Raw genomic sequence first — 1,325 nt, 5'->3', positions numbered from 1 at the left:
ACACACACCACAGACACCACACACACCACAGACACCACACAGATCACACACACACCACACACCATATGTCACACACTCACCACACACACAACACACACACAGACACTCCCCACAAACCACATACACATACACAGCCCACGTCGCGCCCACGACAGCAGCTCCCTGGCTGATGGCAGCAGGCACAGGGTGTAGGGAAGGGGCCGGCCACACTGCAGCTGGGCAGCTGGGTACAGGTGTCGCCCACTGAGCTCCTCTCATCGCCCCCCGCCCCCCGCGCTCTCTCAGGACCCCTCGCGTGCGTCTGGCACTTGTCTGACCTGCTGGTGTCGGGAGCCTAAACCTCATGTTTATTTCTGAGACGCGTCCCTGCGTGACGCTCATCCCAGCAGAAGGCACAGGGTGGCACGGTGGGGACAGGGCCTAACAGACGCCGTTTCCGGCAGGTTCTGCAGCGCAGGCCCCTGTGCTCACTCCTGTGACTCGGTGTCTGTGACGCCCCCACTGTCCATGCAGCCACTGCCCTCGTGAGGTTCATGCAGAGCCCTCAGGGAAGCTGCGCCCGCCCTTCCTCGGAGCCCGTCCCGCGGCCACGTTGCCCCCTACCATCGTTGTCCAGCAGGACATTCTCGGGCTTGAGGTCGCGGTACACAATCCTCCGCTGGTGCAGGTGCTCCAGGCCGCAGATGATCTGCGCCGTGTAGAAGACGGCACGCGGCTCAGGGAAGCCAGGGTTCTCCTCGTTCACGTTGTAGATGTGGTACCTGGGGGCAGACGGGCAGGCGCCACGCGCCTGGGTTTAGTGGGGAGTGACACTGTGGGAAGGCAGAGTGGGGGCCTCAGAACCACGTCTCAGCCAGCGTTCTGGTCGTTTTGAGGCCTGCCCCCACACACCCGGGCCATGGTGGCTCAGGGACCCTGAACCACAACTGCTAACGGGGACAAAGGGCCGTCCCTGTGCGTCTCCTGTCCCCGGCCGCCCAGCCCTGGCCGCAGGTGCGGGGAAACAGCCCAAGCCGTCTCAGGAAGGGGCTGGGCCAAGGCGGGACGCAGCTCCACAGGCCCGAGCTCCTCGGACCTGAAGGATTTGCAGCAAGAATTTTCTTCTCAGCCTCTTCCTTGCCCCATAATACATCATTTTTGTTTTCCACTGACAGGTTCTGCAGAGAAGCAAAACCTAACAAGCAAAACACTGGGCACCCCTGTGTCTGCTTCGCAGCGCCCTCTCCCCTCCCCTCCACCTGGGCACCCCTGTGACTCCCCTTCCCCGTGCCCTCTCGCCTCCCCTCCACCTGGGCACCCCTGTGACTCCCCTTCCCCGTGCCCTC

At 63.1% G+C, this 1,325-nt stretch overlaps 1 protein-coding gene across 1 annotated transcript in view; it reads right to left on the bottom strand.

Annotated features, from left to right (window-relative positions):
• GRK1 (G protein-coupled receptor kinase 1) overlaps positions 1-1,325 on the bottom strand; it is an 18,708-nt gene that overhangs the window by 13,574 nt on the left and 3,809 nt on the right. The window contains exon 3 of the mRNA XM_037735295.1: positions 604-761. Within this exon, the coding sequence (XP_037591223.1) occupies positions 604-761 (158 nt within the window). The remainder of the gene's footprint in view (positions 1-603; positions 762-1,325) is intronic.

Source organism: Cebus imitator, unplaced genomic scaffold (assembly GCF_001604975.1).
Source record: "Cebus imitator isolate Cc_AM_T3 unplaced genomic scaffold, Cebus_imitator-1.0 Scaffold773, whole genome shotgun sequence".
NCBI classification, from domain to species: Eukaryota; Metazoa; Chordata; class Mammalia; order Primates; family Cebidae; genus Cebus; species Cebus imitator.
This window is presented reverse-complemented; position numbering and strand designations above follow the sequence as displayed.